The sequence below is a fragment of the Plectropomus leopardus genome, chromosome 9 (genome assembly GCF_026936395.1).
Source record: "Plectropomus leopardus strain MGB_pleo_1.0 chromosome 9, ASM2693639v1, whole genome shotgun sequence".
Lineage (NCBI taxonomy): Eukaryota > Metazoa > Chordata > Actinopteri > Perciformes > Serranidae > Plectropomus > Plectropomus leopardus.
Window position 1 is genome coordinate 33,642,523 of NC_142184.1, and position 18,752 is coordinate 33,661,274.

Below are 18,752 nucleotides of genomic sequence, written 5' to 3' on the forward strand. Positions count from 1 at the left end.
AACCGTTAATACTCAAACATGGACTGATGAAAGACAACACAACAATTACATTTTAAAAGCAATAAGACGAAATTTAGTTAGTTATTAGTCTGCATATAAAATCAATATTTCTTTGAGCCACTTGCAAATACAAGTAACACACAATAAACACAAAAATAGTAATTTTAAAATCTGTCTTTGGTAATCAACTGTTACCTGTCTCATATTATGCATAATCTTTTCGTGTCAGCCCATCAACAGATGGAGACATAAATTACAATACATTTCTATGTATGTAATAGTTTATTGTGCAAAATAAGAAAAAGTATTGTGATGTGACTGAAAGCCGGGACTGATTGAATGAGCCTGAGCTGACTGAACTGGTCGCAGGTGTGCCTGATTGCAGGCGGGAGAGACTCTGTGCAAAGAGACAAAGGAGCGGGTACTTTAAGAGCTATTAACTTTAATGACAGCCAGTAGGTACCTACTTCTTATAATGGTGTGGTCGTGTGTGCAGTGCAGTGCATTACAAACAAAATTAATTTGCTAGAGCCTTGTAGGTGTCCTCACAGTCAGTGCTTAATTCTGAGCAGTAGCCTTTTTGCCCTGTTTTATGAATTGTGTCCTCTATATAAACTGTCAATAAAGATTGTTTCATTTCTCTACGAAGCTACTCTGTGGTTATTTGATGGCTCAGACTTGGTGGCATTTAACTTATACTCCAGTTGCCTAAACGCACAATTATTACAGTATGTTGGCTGATTCCGAAAGGTCATTTTAAAGCCATTGTCAGCTCATACTAATGAGGTACCGTTATTATCAGCAAGTTGGCTGATTCCTATAATTCATTTTGAAGCCAATATTGGCCGATACCAATAATGTGCATGTATATTATTGTGCATCTCTATTTATTAGTACTAACGAATCCAAGGAGGAGTAGAAAAGGGGGGGAAGGAGCGCGCCAAAGAAACATGGATGTATTATAGTGAAACCAGCAGCAACAGTCTACAGTCACACTCCAGCAGGAAGGAAGCAGCTCCCAAGAGTGGTCAAGAGGAGCCTTCCTGACCCTCTCTCTCTCTCTCTCTCTCACAGTTACACGTCTGTCTCCTGACTGAAATAAATCAGCGAAGCAAGTCCACATGCTATTTCATGGCAAGCTTACAAAAGCTTGTCTTAACCCAATGCTACAAATGCAAAGCAAACAAGATAAAAACTGGGAAAATGGCTAACTGCTACTCGCAGTTAGCAACACATTTGATTTTTACACTTGGAACAGTTAGTTACAGTGCAGAAAACAATATATTATAATAATATGAATTATAAAAATAATACATTTTATGTCTCAGCACCTTTCCCAACACAGAAGGTCACCTCACATTCAATGATAAAACAAACACAACAATAAAATTTGTTAATAAAAACCATCCATCCATTCATTTTCTACTGCTTATCCCGGGTCAGGTGGTGGGGGCAGCAGCCTAAGCAGGGAAGCTGAGACTTAACCACGACAGATTGGTGCAGAGTCCTCACTACTGCAGACACTGCACCGCCTGTTGATCTCCCGCTCCATCCTTCCGTCACTCGTGAACAAGACTAGGGCTGGGTTAAACGATTATTTTTGTAATCGATTAATCTAGAAAATAGTTTTTCGATGCATCGATTAATCTAACGATTCATTTTTAAATCCGATTCGATTCGATTTCGATTATCGATTATCTCCCCGTAATTTGACCTATATAGCAATTAATGCTAATTTATCTCCATGAATAAAAAACATATTTCTTCTTTCCAATATATTTTTATTATAAAGTTCAAAAATGAATTGTATTGAACAATACAACAATAAAGTGCACACAGTTGTAGTGCAATGGAATCCTATAATAAAAAAATAAAATAAAACTTTCTTTCAATAAATAAAACTGCAAAAAACACAATCTGAACCAACATCTTATCAACATAATATAAATAAAAAATAACAGCAGTGGCTGCAACAGCTGCAATTTACAAAACAACACTGTGTGACAGCAGCAACTTAGCCTAATCATTTAAATCTGTGAAATAAATAACAAATAAATTCAAGTATTAGACCTATTACAGTTAAGTGAACAGTAGTTTAACTTTTAGTAGTTACTGGAGCTCCCAGGACTTTACAAAGAATAATAAAATAAATAAAAATTTCTTTCAATAAATAAAACTGTTGCGCAAAAAACACAATCTGAATCAAAATATAAACATAAAATAAATAAAAACTAACAGCAGCTGTGTGTGTGTTCCTGCAAGAGCACTTGTGCTGCTCTCCTTTATCTTTCCCTCTTGCTTTCCACCACCACTCTCACTCCGTGTGTGTGCATCTGCTCAGGTGTGTGTGTGTCTCTGTTGTAGTCATGTATTGGAGTGGAGGAATGTTAGCATTTCAACATGCTCAGCTGTCAGGCTTGCCCTTTTTTTGTTGACAATATGTCCAGCCACTGAAAAAAGCCTTTCAGATGGTGTGGATGTTGCTGGTACAGCTAAGTAGGATTTTGCTAAAGCAGCCAGTGTGGGGAATCTTGCCTCATTAGCCCTCCACCATTGAAAGGGGTCACTGTCCCTTGGGATGGGGTTTTCCCCAAAATACATCAGTGCTTCCTTCTTCACTGTGTCCTTGTCATCATGGTGGTCTGGTGCCTCATTGCTGTCTTCCTCCTCAGAATCCGAGTCCAACAAAGTGTCCAACACAAACCTCCTCTTTGGTGGTGGAGTCGCTGAGGCTTCCCCCTCCTGCTGCCCCACTGCTGCCTGCTGGAGTGCTCTCTGCTCCCTTTTCAGGTCAAGTGCAACACTCTGAACTTTTGCTTGGAGTTTCAGAGCATCCTCTTGAGAAAGGAACTTCAGTTTTCTGAAACGTGGATCAAGGGCTGCAGCAAGGAGTGACACATTTTTTCCATCCTCTTGAAATGCAGATACCAGCGGGTGCCATCTTGAAAGAATTTCCTCTTCTGCATGGCTCTGGAAAAGGTTCACGGCAGCAGAATCAAAGGATCTGTTGTGGGTGGATTTCAGTAGACCTTTCAGCAGGGGTGGGAGAACAGAAGCTGTAACATATGATTGCCCACTTAGGAAAACATAAGGCTGAAGCACCTCCTTCAGTTCACTCAGAAGAACCCACTGATCATTTTTCAGATCCAGGTAATGTTCCCCACGGTGTGTGACTTCTGGGTCTGACAGTGTGGCAACCACTGGCCACCGCTGTTCTAACAAACGTTCAACCATGTAGTATGAACTGTGCCATCTGACAGCTACATCCTGGATCAGTTTATGCTCAGGTGTGCCCATTTGTTGTTGTTTCTGCTTGAGTTTTGTGCTAGCTGGCTCACTTTTCTTGATGTGCTTCACAAGGCCACATGCTGCTGATAGTGTTCTATCAATCGTGGGGTCCTTCATTGCATGGTTTACAACCAGCTGCAACGTGTGCCCAGCACATCGGTAGGATGCAACTCCAAACTTCTCTTCAAGGATGCGGAGAGCTGCGACCACATTACTTGCATTATCATGCACAATTGCAAGAACGTTGTTTAATGAAATGTGGAATTTTTCTGCCACCTTCTCCACCCAGGAGGCAATATTTTCTGCCGTGTGCCGCTTGTCAGCTGGCAGTGTTGTCAGGTTGTAGGAGACAAGATTCCATTTCTCGTCGATGAAGTGACACGTTACTCCCAAGTATGCCTCCGTGGCCATACTGGTCCAGGCATCGGTGGTTAGGGAGATTTACGAATTCGCTGCCTTTAATTTGTTCCGTAGTTTGTCCACTGATGTTTCATACTTTTCCTCCATCAATCTAGTGAAGTGGCGCCTGGACGGCAGACTGTAACCTTGATTAAAAGTGGTGAGCATTTCTTTAAATCCCTCGCCCTCAATGATAGCAAGAGGCCTCATGTCCTTTACAATCATCGAAAGGATGCTCTCAGTAAGTGCAGCAGCCTCCTGGGGGGTGCAGGGGGTGTGTTTTTTTTTCTTCTGATAGTAGTCCTCCAAACTTTTCTGCTTATCCCTCTCCCTGAAAACATAAGTCACAAACACAGTGCACAGGTTAATAAAAATATATATTTCTAATGCCCATATTAATAAAGTATAATAATAATAATAATAATAATAACACTAATAATAATAACATTAATAATAATAAGAGTAATACATTAACCTAAAAGTTGAAAGTTAGAAAACAACAATGAATGAACTTTAGCGTGTATTTGAGGAGTGTGTGTCTGTGTCAGTTAAAAAAAGTGTGTCAGCAAGAGGCAAGCGTGTGAGGGGTGTGTGTGTGTGTTTGAGTGGGCACATGTTCTGTGTGTGCGAGGCTGGAGCACAAGTTACGTGGTGCGGTTTGAATGAATGACGGGGTTAATCATTACTGTAGCGACAGAACCAAAAAAGTCGCTTGAACGCGGAGTCGGGTCTCTGTCTGTCCGACGTGCTGCCGTAACCAAACCAAAAAAACGCCAAAACAAATACGCTTCGTTTGAAGGTTCTCCTCTAACAATTACAAACAAGGAAAGAAAAAAAGTTAAAACTTACGGTCTTCTCCTCCACACAAGCTCCCGGGTGCCTCCTCTTAAGGTGCTGGTGCATCGTGGTAGTGCTTTTATGGTACGCCATCTCTATCTTGCACAGGTCACAGACCACCGAATCGTTCCCTTTAGGTGTAAAGTGCTCCCATACTTTTGACATCTTATTACGACATCTTTTCTTCTCCCCCGACGCGCTGTTACTCGATGCTGCGGCCGCCGCCATTTTTTGATTCTGAGTGACGACGCATCGACGTGCAGTTCTTGCGTCGACGTATTTTTTGCGTCTACGTCATCAATGACGTCGACGCGTCGTCCCAGCCCTAAACAAGACCCCGGGGTACTTAAACTCCTCCACTTGGGGCAGGATCTCTTCTCCCATCTGGAGAGGGCACTCCACCCTTTTCCGGCTGAGAACCATGGCCTTGGATTTGGAGGTGCTGATTCTCATCCCGGCCGCTTCACACTCAGCTCCGAACCGATCCAGTGAAAGCTGGAGGTCACGGCCTGATGAAGCCAACAGGACCACATCATCTGCAAAGAGCAGAGACCCAATCCTGAGGTCACCAAACTGGACCCCTTCAAAGTCCTAGCTGCGCCTAGAAATTCTGCCCATAAAAGTTATGAACAGAATTGGTGACAAAGGGCAGCCCTGATGGAATCAAACCCTCACAGGAAACGAGTCCGACTTACTGCTGGCAATGCGGACCAAGCTACGGCACCGGTCGTACAGGAAACAGAAGGCCCGTACCAGGGGGTCTGATACCCCATACTCCCAGCCAGCAAGGAGCTTTTTGACCACCTTGGCATCCTCAGCCCAAGAGATGGGAGAGCCCACTCCCGAGTCCCTGGGCCCTGCTTCCTCACCGGAACACGTGGCTGTGGGATTGAGGAGGTCTTCGAAGTATTCCTTCCACCAATCCACAACGTCCCAAGTTGAGGTCAGCAGGGCACTGTCCCCACCATACACAGTGTGCTGAGCACTGCTTCCCCCTCCTGAGACGCTGGATGGTAGTCCAGAACCTTTTCGAAGCCATTAGGAATTCGTTCTCCATGGCCTCATAAAACTCCTCCAACGCCCGGGTTTTCACCTCGGCGACCGCCGTTGCTGCGCTCCGCTTGGCCTGCTGGTACCTGTCTGACCCACAGGCCAAGAAGGGCCAGCAGGACTCCTTCTTCAGCTAGACAACATCCCTCATCGCCAGTGTCCACCAGCGGGTTCGGGTGTTGCCGCCACAACAGGCACTGACCACCTTACGGCCACAGCAAGTCATTTAAGAAATCCTTATTGGGTTTAGGTGAGTGATAAAATGTGGCAACAATAATGGGATAGGGTACAGACAGTAGGGATGTAACCATTTCAAAGAAAGAATAAGCAGGTGACATCGACAAGACTTTCCACCCCTCACGGTGAATTATCGCGAGAGCTCCCCCTCTGCCGGATCCACAGTGTTGACAGGTGTAAACAAACCTCAGTGGAGTTGCTTTATTGAGGGGGATAAACTCATTAGGCTGTTGCAATGTCTCTGTCAGACATAAAAAGTCAAACTTACGGTCAATGAGCAGATCCCTGACGAGAAGACCTTTGCTTGTCAGAGAGCGGATGGTAAAAAGCCCGAAGTTGACAATGGTAGTGTTGAGTTTGACGGCAGTGTTAACTAAACGAGCTAGCCAGGCTAACACACTGTGGTCATCGTGCCAGTGGCTGGTTTTTCTCGAAGGATGACGAGAAGTGGACCGGGATGACTGGTGTGTATTTACTTCTTGTAGCTTGCAAATGTCCAAACGATAGGATAACTGGTCATTAGCAACTAAGAAATGAAAATTTCTCTCATGCAAGCTCCAAACTCTACTCGATGATGTTAGCTAGCTTCTGCGTCTTTTTTTCCATGGCCACATGGCCAAAGACTGCTAAGCCCCGCCCCTCTGCCTGAGAATGGAATTGGATTGGCTGTTAACTCTGTGATGTTTCAATTAGAGTGAAGAAACACAAAGATTGACATATTACGTTGCTAATCATGTTACGTTAAGCTGTGCTGGCTCATGCTGTACACATCAAACTACAATCTTATTCACTCACTTTTGCATGAACTTGAAGAATATTACGGAGGATATTTTTGGTCATAATTGAAATCAAAAGTCCAAATAGAAAATTAAAAGAAATAGAATTTAAAAGATAATTATTCACTAGGCTACTTTGTGCTTCCCACTGCCATCCTAATTTCATTTTTACAATTTCAGATTTCTGTTTGAGCCTTTCCATTTGAGCTTTTGCATTTTAATTTTCCCTTTTTTATTGTCACTTAACATTTTCAAATGATCATTTCACAATTTAAATTTGCTCTTTTGATTCACTGTTTTTTTTTTGTTTGTTTGTTTTTTAAAGTTATATTATGGCCTCATTATTCCTAGCAGTGTAGTAGTAAAGAGTTTGTTGGTGTCAACTCTCAGTTTCCAGTTAATTCATGCAATTCAACTGTTTAGGGACCCCAGTATGCAAGTCTTTTATATCTGTAATCTGTCTGTTTCAAACTTGTCGATTATATTTATATCTTCTTCAAAACAAAATTAAGAAAACATTGTTGGCAAAAACCTGTTTGCAAACTGTAACATCTGACAAGTCTATTTTTCTTGAAATAATATAGGAAAGTGATTGCTTCAAAAAAGAAGAGTAAAGAAAATGGTCACTATAAATCTTACACTATGTTTACTCTCTATCTAGTTGCTAGGTTTATTTAAATTTAGCTGTTTGTGTGTTTACTGTACTTGCTAAAACTTAGAAAGATTGGTTTAAGTAACCTGTCATTTTTAAGTTGAAACGGCTTCACAAAATTAAGCAAATAACTAAATTTTAAGTCAACTCAACAATTACAGATTACTTGGTATTTTTAAATTGCAAAAAAAAATCAAAAATTAAGTAAATACATCTAAATTTTGAATAAATGTAACACTTAGATACAAAGTAAACATAAATTAAGAATGGTAGTTATATTTAATTTCCTTTCTTGAGGCAAGATTGAAAGATTTTAAGTTAGATCAATGCAGATTTTACAGTGTGATGATCAAGATAAGTCAGACTAACTTAGTGAAGTTGCTCACACTTGAAAAGAACAAGGTCATTTTACTTGGCAACTTTTAAGTTGCAAAAACTTCACACAAAATAAAGGAAATACAGCTAAACTTGGAATAAATTTTGCAGTTAGATAGAACATCAAAATAAATTAAAAGTTGGTAGTTATAGCCTATCTACTTTCCTTTTTCAAGGCAACATTGCAAGATGTGCAAAATTATTTCAAGTAAAGTCAACTTGCCAGATTTTACAGTGCAGCGCTCCTGATGCTTGTAGTTTCACATCTGCACTCAACTGAACTCTTGGATGACGATTTAAGGGCATCACAGAGGTGGTCAAGGAGAAATGTGGTTGCTTGTCAAGTTATATAGGTGAGCGAGAGTCAGGGTGCAGGGTCAGTCAGACGCACACCGCCAATGCCAGAGAAACATCAAATTAAAATAACACCATCGAAATGCAAACAGCAGCTGAAATAACAGCCGCGGTGGCGCACAATCACACCATACAGTGCGACTGGTTCGGCGAGGAAAACAGAACTGAGCCGCGCGTAACTGAGCAACCGGACTCTGGCGCCTGTCTCTTTCTATCCATACTGCCCTATGAGGAGGCGGTTCCTGCGCTGATGTGGATGTTTGTGCTGCTGACTCTCTTCTCACTTCTGGTGAACGGGTTCACCCTTTTCGGGCTCGGACGTTCCGACGACCTCTCTCTGCAGCCACACGTTGCTTTCTTCAAGAATCTGATTTTAAGTGACCTGCTACAGACCGTCACATTCGCCCCGCCGGTCATCTACTCACTGGTCCAACGCCGGACTATGTCTTTCAGCGCCTGGTGTTGCGTCCAGTACTTTTTAGGGACCGTCAGCATTTTCTCCAGCCTTGTCACCATCACGTGGATGGCGCTGGAGCGCTACTTCTTCGTGTGCCACGCCATCCGCTACTTGGTCATCCTCACTGAGGTGCGCCGGCGGCTAATCCTGAGCCTCATTTGGGTCTTCTCCATCTGCATCGGCATCGTCAACGTGGTGTTGCTGTTCACAGGGAGAGGACCTCAGGCTGAACGGGTCACCAATGGGCTACTGTGCGAGCCGGACACGGTAGAGCAGCACATGGGTTTCCCCCGTGCCGCTGCCATTTTTCGCAAAAGCATTGGCTCCTTCACTCTGCTGCTGTGCCTGCTGGTTTACGCCTTCTCCTACCTGAGGATGTACCAGGACGCTTGCAACGCGGCGGTCCCGTTCAACGAGGTGAACACCGCTGCTCGCAAGACTGTGTTGTTCTCCTGCGGCATGTTGTTCCTGCAGCTGCTGCCGGTGCTGGTCAAAGTCACCTCGGACGCTCTGTGGGAAGTGGAGGGCACTGCGGCTATGATGGCACCGTCCTCTCCTTCTCAGGGCGCACGAAAGGCAGTCGTGCTCCACATGTCCTTGCTGGTAATGCTTTTTGTGCCTCCGTGCATCAACCCGCTGGTGTACGGGACGAGGAACGCGGAGATGAGGCGGGTGCTGCTTAGCCTGTTCCGGTGGTGGCCGGAGATAAGGAGCGCGCATGTTCGCGAAATGGAGGTATTAAGAGTTGGAGATGTTGTTCCTCAAAACCACCGCGCTCACGTTGAGCCCAATGGGCAGTGTGAAGTTTTGCAGTGATGCAAGTAGGCTGTATCAAACGCATTTTATGGCACTGAGAACCTGAGAAAAAAAACACAATGACCAACTTTGCAAAAAATACCACGCAAACTGAAAAAAGGTGACATGGAAATAATAAAAATAAAGTCCAGAAAACTATATTTACAATTCTCTTAAATAATTTTAATAAGAAAGTAAAATAATTTTTGGCGCGTTATTAAGATTATTTTCTTGTGTTTTGTTTTTTCTTTACTTTATTTTCTTCAGTTTAAAGAGTTAAGGAATGTGAATTCACTGTTACTTCATTTTGATATGCGACCAAATTTACTGACTCCTCTCACACAAATATGTGGTTAATTTTGATACTGGCCGTACCGGGCTACAATACAGAACAATGAGGGTGACTTATTGTTTTGTATTCTATATTAATCAGGGGAAAGGTGAACCCAGTTAATGTTTCAATAAATGGAACAGGCCACATTTTGGAATAAAAGTTGTTTTATTTGGATGATATTTGATTAATTTTGTTAAATATTCCGTTTTCGAGGGGTTACAAATTAATGAATGGATGGAGTAATAGTGACTTAATGATGAATTAAGATTGTGTGACTTTACTTGAGGGGACAGCTTTTTTGGAAATCGTAATTAAGTAATGATTAACACATGACTAGCAGATACTTTGCTAAGTAACCACTTACAAATGAGTATCAAGACATGACGTTTTTGGGGGGAGGGTACACAAGTCAGGTAAGTAAAGGTGACCTATGAAAAAACTCCTGTTTCATACCCCAAATCTGTCAAGAATACCATTGGGTTTATTCTCAAAGAAATATGGAGGAGTTTTTTCACTTTGAGCAAAAGCATGGCATAAATGACATATGACATAAATGTGTATGTAAGAGGCAAATTTGTTGGCATTTGAATTAATATATGAAGTAACAGTGAATTGACATTCCTTAACTGCTGATTTAAGTGTAAGCTAATCACATGTAAATCACAGTAAAAAAAAGTTTTGTTTCAACGAAAAAGAAAAAAAGGCCGCAGTGGTGAATAATTCTGTAAGAAAAAATACAGCGAGGAACAACTTTACAGAACAACCTGCAAATTTTACAATTTAAACTGTTGTAATTGCAACATTCTTTAAATGTTGTAATTTAAAACTGTAAAATTTACACTGTCCATTTGGAAGACAAAAAAAGTAAATAAATAAATCTGCAATGCCATCACCAGTCACATTATGTGTAAAAACCTTCAAATTAAATTAATAATTAAAAATCTGGTTCAAGTTTTAAGGAACATCAAGTTTAACACTCAGATGAAACACTCAGATAAAAATCCAATGTAAAATCCATTTGTGGGCCTCATATTTATCTGTTAAGCAAACATGAATTTGTAAAATGTAATACGCTTTCTTTCTTAAAAAAACAAAATACTGCTGTAAAGTTTTTCTATCTACATTTTCATGATGTCATGATTTTATAGCACTTTGCTGCTAGACATTTTTTTACAGTGTAGTCATAGTGAGGTGATCATTTGTAAATGTTGGGCAGCAGGAATTCATGATAAATCCTGCAGTAATTCATGTGTGAATTCATCATGAGTCATGCAATAGATTAGTTTCATGAGAGTATATCATTTGTACCCTTACCTGAGTACGCATCACCAAAAGTTACTTGTAAAATTTTCATAAAAGTTGGACATCTGTCCTTCATCATCCGCCCACCTACAATCAGGGAATCTGTCGCAGAGAAAGCCATTTCAGTGATTATGTGTGTTTACTGCAATATCTGTAATCGATGCTGTGAAATGCCTTGAGACATTTTGTGTATTCTGTAATTGTATTAGCCTGTTTTTATGCTTTAGTGCAGCAATGCTGTTTTTGTGGTTTAGTTTAGTTTGTTTTGTTTTGTTTTTTGCATTCATATTTATTTGTGAATTTATGTATGTATGTAACAGATTGATGTAAAGTTGTGGAAGACCAAAATAACCAAAATAACTAATAATAATAACTTATACTTAATTATGTATTATCTTCACATTTGTGTCTATATGTTTTCTTCAAATGGTGATGTAAGTCAAAGTATTTTATTTTTAAAAGTATTGAGGGAACTCCAAATGTATTTAGATACTGTGATGACATCTTGACACTTAATTATTTAAATTAAAAAAATATATATATTAAACTGCTTTTCTTATAAAAAAAAAATTTAACATGTAGGCTATGACCTCAATGTGTACTGAGTATCTGCATGGATACACAGGGTTTAGGATAAGTTGAAAAAAATGAGCTTGTAGGGGTGAGTGGAGGGTATGACCCCAAATTTTTATTTTCCTGTTCTAAATATATGTGTTTGAAAGATGTTTGTAGAACAAAAAATTGGATAACAACATCTTCAAAACCATGTCAGTGGCATAAATGGTGCAGTATTATATGGTAAACCGGTGAAATGTTGTTAATTCACACTGCAATTTGTAAATACAGAGGGTACTAAAATAATGTGAAGAAATGTTTCCATCCATTTTTTTTTCTTAATGAGGACCTTAAAGCGATATGAACACAATTTGAACTCAGAGCAGAGCATGCATTTTTTTAATTTTTTTTTTTTTTTTTTTAATTTTATTAATTAAATTATTTATTGGAAAGTACTTTCGACTCAAAGCAAATCAACTTTTAACCACATGTCTGAAAGGGGCAGACTGACCCCTGGTGTTAAAGACTGGTAACTGTGGTGCAGAGCTCAGCAGGACTTATACTTTTTTATTAGGGAGGCATTATAATATTATGTTTATTGATATAGTACTTTTATGTTTTAATTATAATTGTTATTTTATTAAACTGACCTTGAGGCCAAAGATCCATGCAGTCCACAGGTAGTGATTGTATGAATGGGTCATGCATATAACTGCACTCAGTCCCCAAAGGGCTTTAAAGTCGCCATAAATTCATATATACCAGATCCAGACTGCTGTGTATTCATTTAAAAAAAAAAAATTACGAATCCCTGACAGTAATATTACAACAATATAATACAAACTGGAGAAATCAGAAGAAACACTAACTGCCAGTCTTACCTGCTTTTTCGGATTTTGGGACAAAACATTTCCCATGATCATTTCTCATTATTTGTATAACAGAAGGGAAAGCACGAAAAAAGTGACAAAAAACTAAGTTTAATACCCAAGTTCCCTCCCCCATCCCCCTATTTCTCATATACCACTTTAAACCCCCATCCTCTACCCTCGGACGCGATGCACCAACATGACAGTATACATAAGGCAAAAAATAATTTTAAAAAAACCCAAAAAACTTTTAGATTTGAAATAAATAACAACAACTATTCTTCTTATTATTATCATTATAAAAAAGGAAACATGGTAGGCACCTACACACACAAAAACAGAACAACCAATCCATTCCTTCCCACCACCTTCCCTGCTATCCTGGAACCAACATAATTCAGATACAAGAAAATTAGATAATGATGCTGATTTCCTCCATCAACCCTGATGACATCCACAGAAATAGTCAGAATATACTCAAGATATATGTATATAAAATAGACAAAAAAAGGACAGAAAATTTAGCATGAGTTAACAAGTCGGTAAAATACATTTAAAAAAGTGACTAAAAAAGACAAGTAACCACATATACAATAAAACAATTATTTCCTCTGGAAGCTTGGACAAGCAGGTAATGTTTTGTGTTTTGGCATGATTTAGTCTTGCAACATAGAGCTCCAGCTGTGCAACATCCCTGTAAGAAGAAAGCCATGTCCTTACAGACAGTGCAGTGTTTCCAGCAACAAGCTACCAGTCTTTTAGCAGCTGTGAGACCAGCTTAGCAAGAGGTGCCTATCAGTATTTGAGACAAACTTCAACAAATATGAACAGCATTTTAAATATTTGATCATTTTTATCAAAGCTCTAGCTCGAACACCATCGTATATATCCTTTCCTTTGCCATTTCAAGCAGTTAAAGCTTTCCAGGCATTGTGGTGACCCTGGTACCCAACTATACGTCTCCATGAAGTGCCAGGATGAGAATGGGCTGGAACTGCCATGGGGGGACAAATCTGTGAACCCTGAGAAAACATCATATAGATTCTGCAGAGTATCAAGTTAACTGGGTGTTATTGTAGAGGAGCTACAGGACAGTGAGAAATGGACAGAAGGAGGGCAAAAAGAGTTACAAGAGAAGCAAAGAAGGGATCAGGATGGAGGGATAGAGGGCTGGAGGGGGAGGAGTGATGGCATACCTCCAGCCAAATATAGGGTGTGTTTGTCTGCAAGGTTCAGCTGCTCCCCCAGGGCATGTCCAGGAATAGAAGGAGGTAGAGTGGAAGGGGAGAAAAGAAGGGAAGAAGGAGAAAGAAAGAGAAAATGAATTAAAAGAAGATAAGATTTCCTCTTCTGTTCCTCCTCTGCAAATCAAAATTTTCTTCGCACTTCCAAACCTTTATGTCTCACCCAACCAGAGGAAACCCTCAAGCTGTGCAGAGCATCAGCTGGTGCTGTCAGTCAGGCTCCAAACACGCACTCTATGATGGTGGTGACGCAAGTCGGACGGCATGGAGACTAACTCAGACTGTGGTCCTCAGGGAGAGGTCTTTGCTAAGAGGGGTGAGAGGGGTTTCAGATAAAAACTGGACATGGTTTGGATCAAACAATGGAGAATGGTGGAAGGGGGACAAAATAGTAGGGTTGTGTAAAGGGACAGGAATAAAAGAGTAGAGAAAGAGATACAGAGTGAGATAGATAAAATGGACAAATGGAGGAAGAGGAAGGGGAAGAGGTGTGGAGTATTACGCGGATAATGAGGAGAGTGTGTTATTGGAAGGGAAATGGTTTCTGATGACTCAGAATAATTAATAATTAAAGTAAATCATTCCCCCATTTCAGCCCTACAAATCACTCTGATCTCCCATGAATCCCCCAATCTATTATACAATGTCAGTACCTGCTGGATGCATATCAAATCTCGCCATTGCATGTAAACGGCAGGTTGAGCTATTATACCTTACATGATTTACCCTGGCAGGAAAAATCTAAAATAATATCCAACAGGTTCTCATCCCAGGTCATCACATGTTGCCGCTTTGCAGTGGACTTCCATGTCTACATATTATGCCCTTGGTATCCTTCAGCGTCTGTTGTTGATGTTCTAGGATGCTGCTACAGTGATGTCAGAAAAAGCACATGGTCAGAGATGCTGCATGTGGTCATGTTTAGGCAACAAAAGCACATGGCAACCAACACGGGGACATCAACAAACGCAGATGCTGATAGGGATGGTTAGGTTTAGGCAAAAGAAGCACATGTTAAGGCAGAAAAAAAACCAACAAATTCAGACGGGAAGCCAACACTGGGCTATTATGTCGTAATGATAGGCTGTTTATAAAGATGGACAATGTGACAGTTCCACCAAAGTGAAGCATTTCCATCACCCCCTGGTGTCTGCCTGCAGCATAGGTCATAAAGCCCGCCCCTCCATGTTAGTGAATGGGACATAGGCCAAACTAAAAATGCAAAGTACATGCCAAATGAATTTTTCCCAAAGCTGGGTTCTGTCACTGAAATTAGTTGTCATCACCCTGATGTTTGCCAAGTGTTTGTTTTAATAATAAGCTCGGTTTTCGTTGGGTATTTAATTCTACAAAAAGGCGCCGTGACTGACAGCTATGTGTGCCAATCCATGTACTCATGTTTAATGGGGCTGCTAGTGATAGGTTTATCTTTGTTCTTTCTTCTTTCTTTTTTTTTGACAGTAAGATCCCGTCTTTAAAGGTATTATTTAAAAAGGGAGCTCAAAATGCTAATTGTTTTGCAAAGTGGTTCAAAGGGCAAATCTTTTTTCTATACATTACTTAACAAAAACATAGTTATGTTAACATTTTCCCTTCATTGGACAGTTCTCACTAGCGAGACAGAAAGCTTGAGGAGAGACAGTGAGAAGGATGGTGAGTAACATATGTGCCCAGCTGGACTCAAACCAGGGACGATTCCGTTATGTGGTAGGTATGTGTCTGAGACTACTGGGCTGCCAAGATTTCACCAAAGTATCACTGCAACTTCAAACATCCGAATGAGACACTGATGATTGGCTGTGGACATAAGGCCAAAGGTCATGTGCTAGTTGGTACTTGTGCCAAAATTACATAGTTTAGCATGCCCTCTTGTAACCTGTATGGCTCAATGATAAATACTATGTTGCTGATTAATTGTTGAAAAGACTATTGCTCTATAACAGAAATTAGGTTGCTGAGACCATTTGTTGACTCTGTTGCTCTTCTTTACTAGCTACATGCCACGTTACACTATATTTGAGTGTAGTGAAACTTTTCAGCCTCTTGTATCATATTGTTTAGGTATTACAACACACTTATAGTATGGTGAGTCTCATCAAATCCCCTGTGGGCAACTGTTTAATGCATAAAAGCTGTGTGAAACTCAGCACCAAACACCAAATAGACAAAGTTAGCAGCTAGCAGGCAAATGTAGTAAAGAGCAATTAGCAGCTAAAGACAAGATGTTTTTTTTCCTTAGGACTTGTTGGAGAACAAAACAGAGCTGAAAGGAGTGGAATTACATTGACTAGGTGGTTAGAAACACGACTCAAAACAAAAGAAAATGTTAAATTGGTACACGTGAGCCATATTGCTAACACTGTGATTTGGCAGCTCGTTTAGCTTGTTTTGACTTTTTTCCCTTCTCTACTGGCCATTAACAGATTAATGTGACAGTAATTTAACTATCTACAGATCAAAAAATACAAGTTTTGTTTTATTCATATGAATCATATAGAAAACCAGAGTCATCAGGACTAACCATCTTTAACTCAATGCAAAATGTCATTGGGCATTTACTTCATCAACTATCATGATCTGCGGTTTTGAGTTTATTGTGGACTTTGTTTTGGGGTTTTCTTTTTGTGTTCCCGTTTCTTTTTTTTTCTTGTTTCTGGTTACTCATGTTCTGTTTCCTGATTTATTTTGTATGTACCATTTCTTATGTGTCGTGTGGTTTTTCCTCCTGTCTTTCCAGCCACATCTTCATTAGTTAGCCAGTTCCTTTGTTTCCTATGTCCACCTCCCCCAGCTGTGTCATTGTCTTGACTAGTTCGCAGTGTGTTTACCAGTTTATACCTGTGAATTTCCCTTTGTCCCTTGTCAGTTTGTCTGTTGCTCCTTGCTGTGTCCTGCCGTGTTCCTGCCCTGTATACCCTGCTGTTGCCCTCGCTGTGATATTTCCTGATGTCGTCCTTCCCAGTAATCCTCCCTGCTGTTTCCGCTGTGTTTTGCTTCTGACTCCACCCATGTTCCTTCTTGTGATCTCGGTTTGTTTTCAGTTTGATTTTTGATTTGTATTTTATTTGTACTTTGTTTTTGGTCACCTGTTTGAATTTCATCACTGGCATTACAGGCTTTCTTTTTGTTTGCACACCTGTCTACCTGTTTTGTGTTCTGCATTTTAGGTCCTCCTTCAGTCTCGCCCCAGACAAAAACTTGTTCCTGGGGTTTACTTTACTTACTTACTTACTTACTTTCTCACTTACTTACTTACTTACTTATTTATTCTAAGACAAATCATCACCCTCATTGTATCAGAGAAAGTATAACTTGGTTTCATCCATATCCATGATATCCATCATCACTCTTCTAAAGTCATTTCTCAAACTTCCTAGCTGTAATCTCTGCTGTCTAAAAACTCCAACAGTGTTTAGTCTTCTCTGTCCTGCCACAGACATGAGTGAACTGGCTGATACCTTTCAACTCACCTCTTCTGTAGAGCTGGTGGTATTTTACCTTTGATCATCATATGGGGTATATGCTACCGACTACAGAGATACCAATGTTAGATTGTTTGTTTGTTTGTTTGTTTGTTTGTTTGTTTGTTTGTTTAAATTACCATCCATATCTAGATAAATGGAGTGAACCATCTGCCAAAGCCTACTCATCACTACAGGATTAATTCTATAAGTCCTTAGGCCATAGTAAAGTAGTGGGTGTTTAGAAGTTTTGTTAATCTGTCCATAGATGCAGAATCATGGATTTTTACTGGGATAGAGCTCCAGTGGATGAGGGCTGCCACTCTGAAGGCTCTGTCCCAAAAAGTCTGTAGGCTGTGTGGGGAGTAGACCTATGTGAGATGGCAAGAAATTCCGATAAATGGCGGAGGAATTGTGATGATAAGTACTGGGGCGGCAAGGGCATTAACTGAGCCATATATGAGAAGGAGATTTTTGTATGCAGGATTTGATCTGGAGCCAGTGAAGGTGGATGGAAGGTGGGGGTGATGTGCTGCCAGGGCTTGGTGCAGGTGAGACCTGGCAGCTTAGTGCTGTACTGGAGCCTGTTCAAGGCTTTGTTCAAGCCTTGTTCAAGGTGACCCGGACAGGACTCGCTTTCAATAATCCAGACTGGGAGTGATGAAGGAATAAATGAGGGTCTACCACAGAGTCTGTGAATGATGTCTAGAGTTTGGAGATGTGTTAGAGGTGGAAGAAAGAAGATTTGGTGATGGATTTGATGGTGTGACTGGAATGAAAGGGTGGAGTGTAAAATGACACCCATGTTGCAGACTTCTGGGAATGGGCAAATGGGGCAGCCATCCACATCGTTGAAAAACTCTCCAGCCTTCCACAGTAGTGCCTTGAAAGCCAAAACCATGAGCTCTGTTTTGTTGGGGTTTAGTATGAGTAGGGTGGATGAAAAGGTCATCCTGGTCCAGCCTTGTCTTTTTGGGGATAGGGATGACATAGGCCATTTTAAAGCCGGAGGGTATTATGCCAGATTCCGAGGAGGAGTTGATGATGTCAACAATAAGCATGCCTTGACCGAGGAAATGGGCATGGGGGGCAGAGAACAGGTGCAGGCTTCAGGGGATAAGGATTCTTGTACAACTTCTTTTCTTTTCATTCTCCTAGCTGCTGGTAAAGTCCTCTGTCTCTGTGCTCAGTCTGTCACGTTTTTTATAACTGACTCAGATTTGTGTGGGTTTTTTCTGTTGCCTTTTAAATATTAACATTGTCTCTTGTTGATTAAATGTTTTGTGCACATGCTTTTTCATCTCAAGATAAGAGGGATGATAGGAGTTATAAGCAACCACAGCTGATGTTGTTTCCATGCCAATGAGACTACTCCAGTCATAAATAGATTTCCAGTGAAAGAATTGACAAACTGCAGAGCCTTACTGCTTAAAATTCCAGAGTGAAGACCAAGCTCAGCACAGACTTCTGGATTGACTGGTCTGTCATTTGAGTTGTGCATCTGATATTAGATTGCATCTATCTGACAAATAAAACTCATTTTTTGTTCTATTAATAGTAATTTGTGTTGTCGCCATGTTCTAGGGATGTCTGCCAGTCCACCGTCGTAATTCAAACTAATGTATCGCAACAACTACCGGATGAATTGCTATTAACTTTGGCTACAGATTATAAAGTGTTTGATTTGCCATAAAAACCTGCACTGTGTGTGGTGTATTAGGGAAAAAAAGAGTTATGATGTCACATTTGGACTAGACTGTCCAACCA

General features: G+C 40.6%; 2 protein-coding genes across 2 annotated transcripts; one reads left to right on the forward strand and one right to left on the reverse strand.

Annotated features, from left to right (window-relative positions):
- Positions 1-1,440: 1,440 nt before the first annotated feature.
- On the reverse strand, positions 1,441-7,327 carry LOC148188783 (E3 SUMO-protein ligase ZBED1-like). The gene is made up of 2 exons (XM_088081494.1): positions 4,537-7,327; positions 1,441-4,018 (listed from the first exon to the last, which is right to left on the reverse strand). The coding sequence occupies exon 2, from the start codon at positions 3,697-3,699 to the stop codon at positions 2,365-2,367; it is 1,335 nt and encodes a 444-aa protein (XP_087937620.1). The 5' UTR covers positions 3,700-4,018; positions 4,537-7,327; the 3' UTR covers positions 1,441-2,364.
- Positions 7,328-8,050: 723 nt separating this feature from the next.
- Positions 8,051-9,241, forward strand: LOC121964441 (olfactory receptor 2A12). Its single transcript, XM_042514646.2, has one exon. It carries the CDS (start codon positions 8,051-8,053, stop codon positions 9,239-9,241), a length of 1,191 nt encoding a protein of 396 aa, XP_042370580.2.
- The last annotated feature ends 9,511 nt before the right edge of the window (positions 9,242-18,752 follow it).